This window comes from Ammospiza nelsoni, chromosome 3, assembly GCF_027579445.1.
Source record: "Ammospiza nelsoni isolate bAmmNel1 chromosome 3, bAmmNel1.pri, whole genome shotgun sequence".
In the NCBI taxonomy this organism is placed as follows: domain Eukaryota; kingdom Metazoa; phylum Chordata; class Aves; order Passeriformes; family Passerellidae; genus Ammospiza; species Ammospiza nelsoni.
Window position 1 is genome coordinate 60900336 of NC_080635.1, and position 677 is coordinate 60901012.

A 677-nucleotide genomic window follows, 5' to 3' on the forward strand; every position below is an offset into this window, starting at 1 on the left:
CTCAGTGAAACTTCATGGGAAATACTATGATCAGAAAGATTTAATAAAAGCTCTTGGGTGTGACCAAAGCATAATTTTTTGAAGCAAGTTAATATGCTTGTGAAGGATAAGGTTGTGCATGCCCACAAGTGCATGGTATTTAGACTTGTAAAGGAATACAAGTTTAGTGATCTACCTCACTAAAAGCATTTAGTGAGCATTTCAGAGAGTTGGACTTGGTGATCCTTATGCTTCCCTTCAAACTTGAGATATTTTGTGATCCTGTGTTCCATAGAAAAGGAACAACCTGTATAACATATGGTTTCACTCATCACAAGAAAGATGAAATATTTCCATTTCAAGCTATAAGGAAAGAGATAGGTAAAAATTACTGTGTTACTCTCTTAATGAAGGAGATGGGGGAAGGGAATAGTTCATGCATTCCTGGGAGATACATTGAAAGAGCCACTGGAATATACCACAAACACTACTCAAATACTTGCATAAAGACATTTTATTATTAATGCAATGTAGATACAGATTTATTTTTTTTGTAATCTGAGGTGCTTATATAAACAGACCCATACTGGCTGAGTGACCATCAGTCTGCAGGGCATGACAGTGGCTGGACACCCTTCAGCTCCAAAGCTTTGCTAAAGTTAATCTCTTGAGGTTTTGCAGTACCCTTGGTGAGCTTT

At 37.2% G+C, this 677-nt stretch overlaps 1 protein-coding gene across 1 annotated transcript in view; it reads right to left on the reverse strand.

Annotated features, from left to right (window-relative positions):
• Nucleotides 1-475: 475 nt before the first annotated feature.
• LAMA2 (laminin subunit alpha 2) overlaps nucleotides 476-677 on the reverse strand; it is a 335803-nt gene continuing 335601 nt past the window's right edge. Inside the window, exon 63 of the mRNA XM_059468183.1 lies at nucleotides 476-677. This exon is cut by the window's right edge and continues 61 nt beyond it. Coding sequence (XP_059324166.1) covers nucleotides 581-677 — 97 coding nt within the window. The 3' untranslated portion in view covers nucleotides 476-580.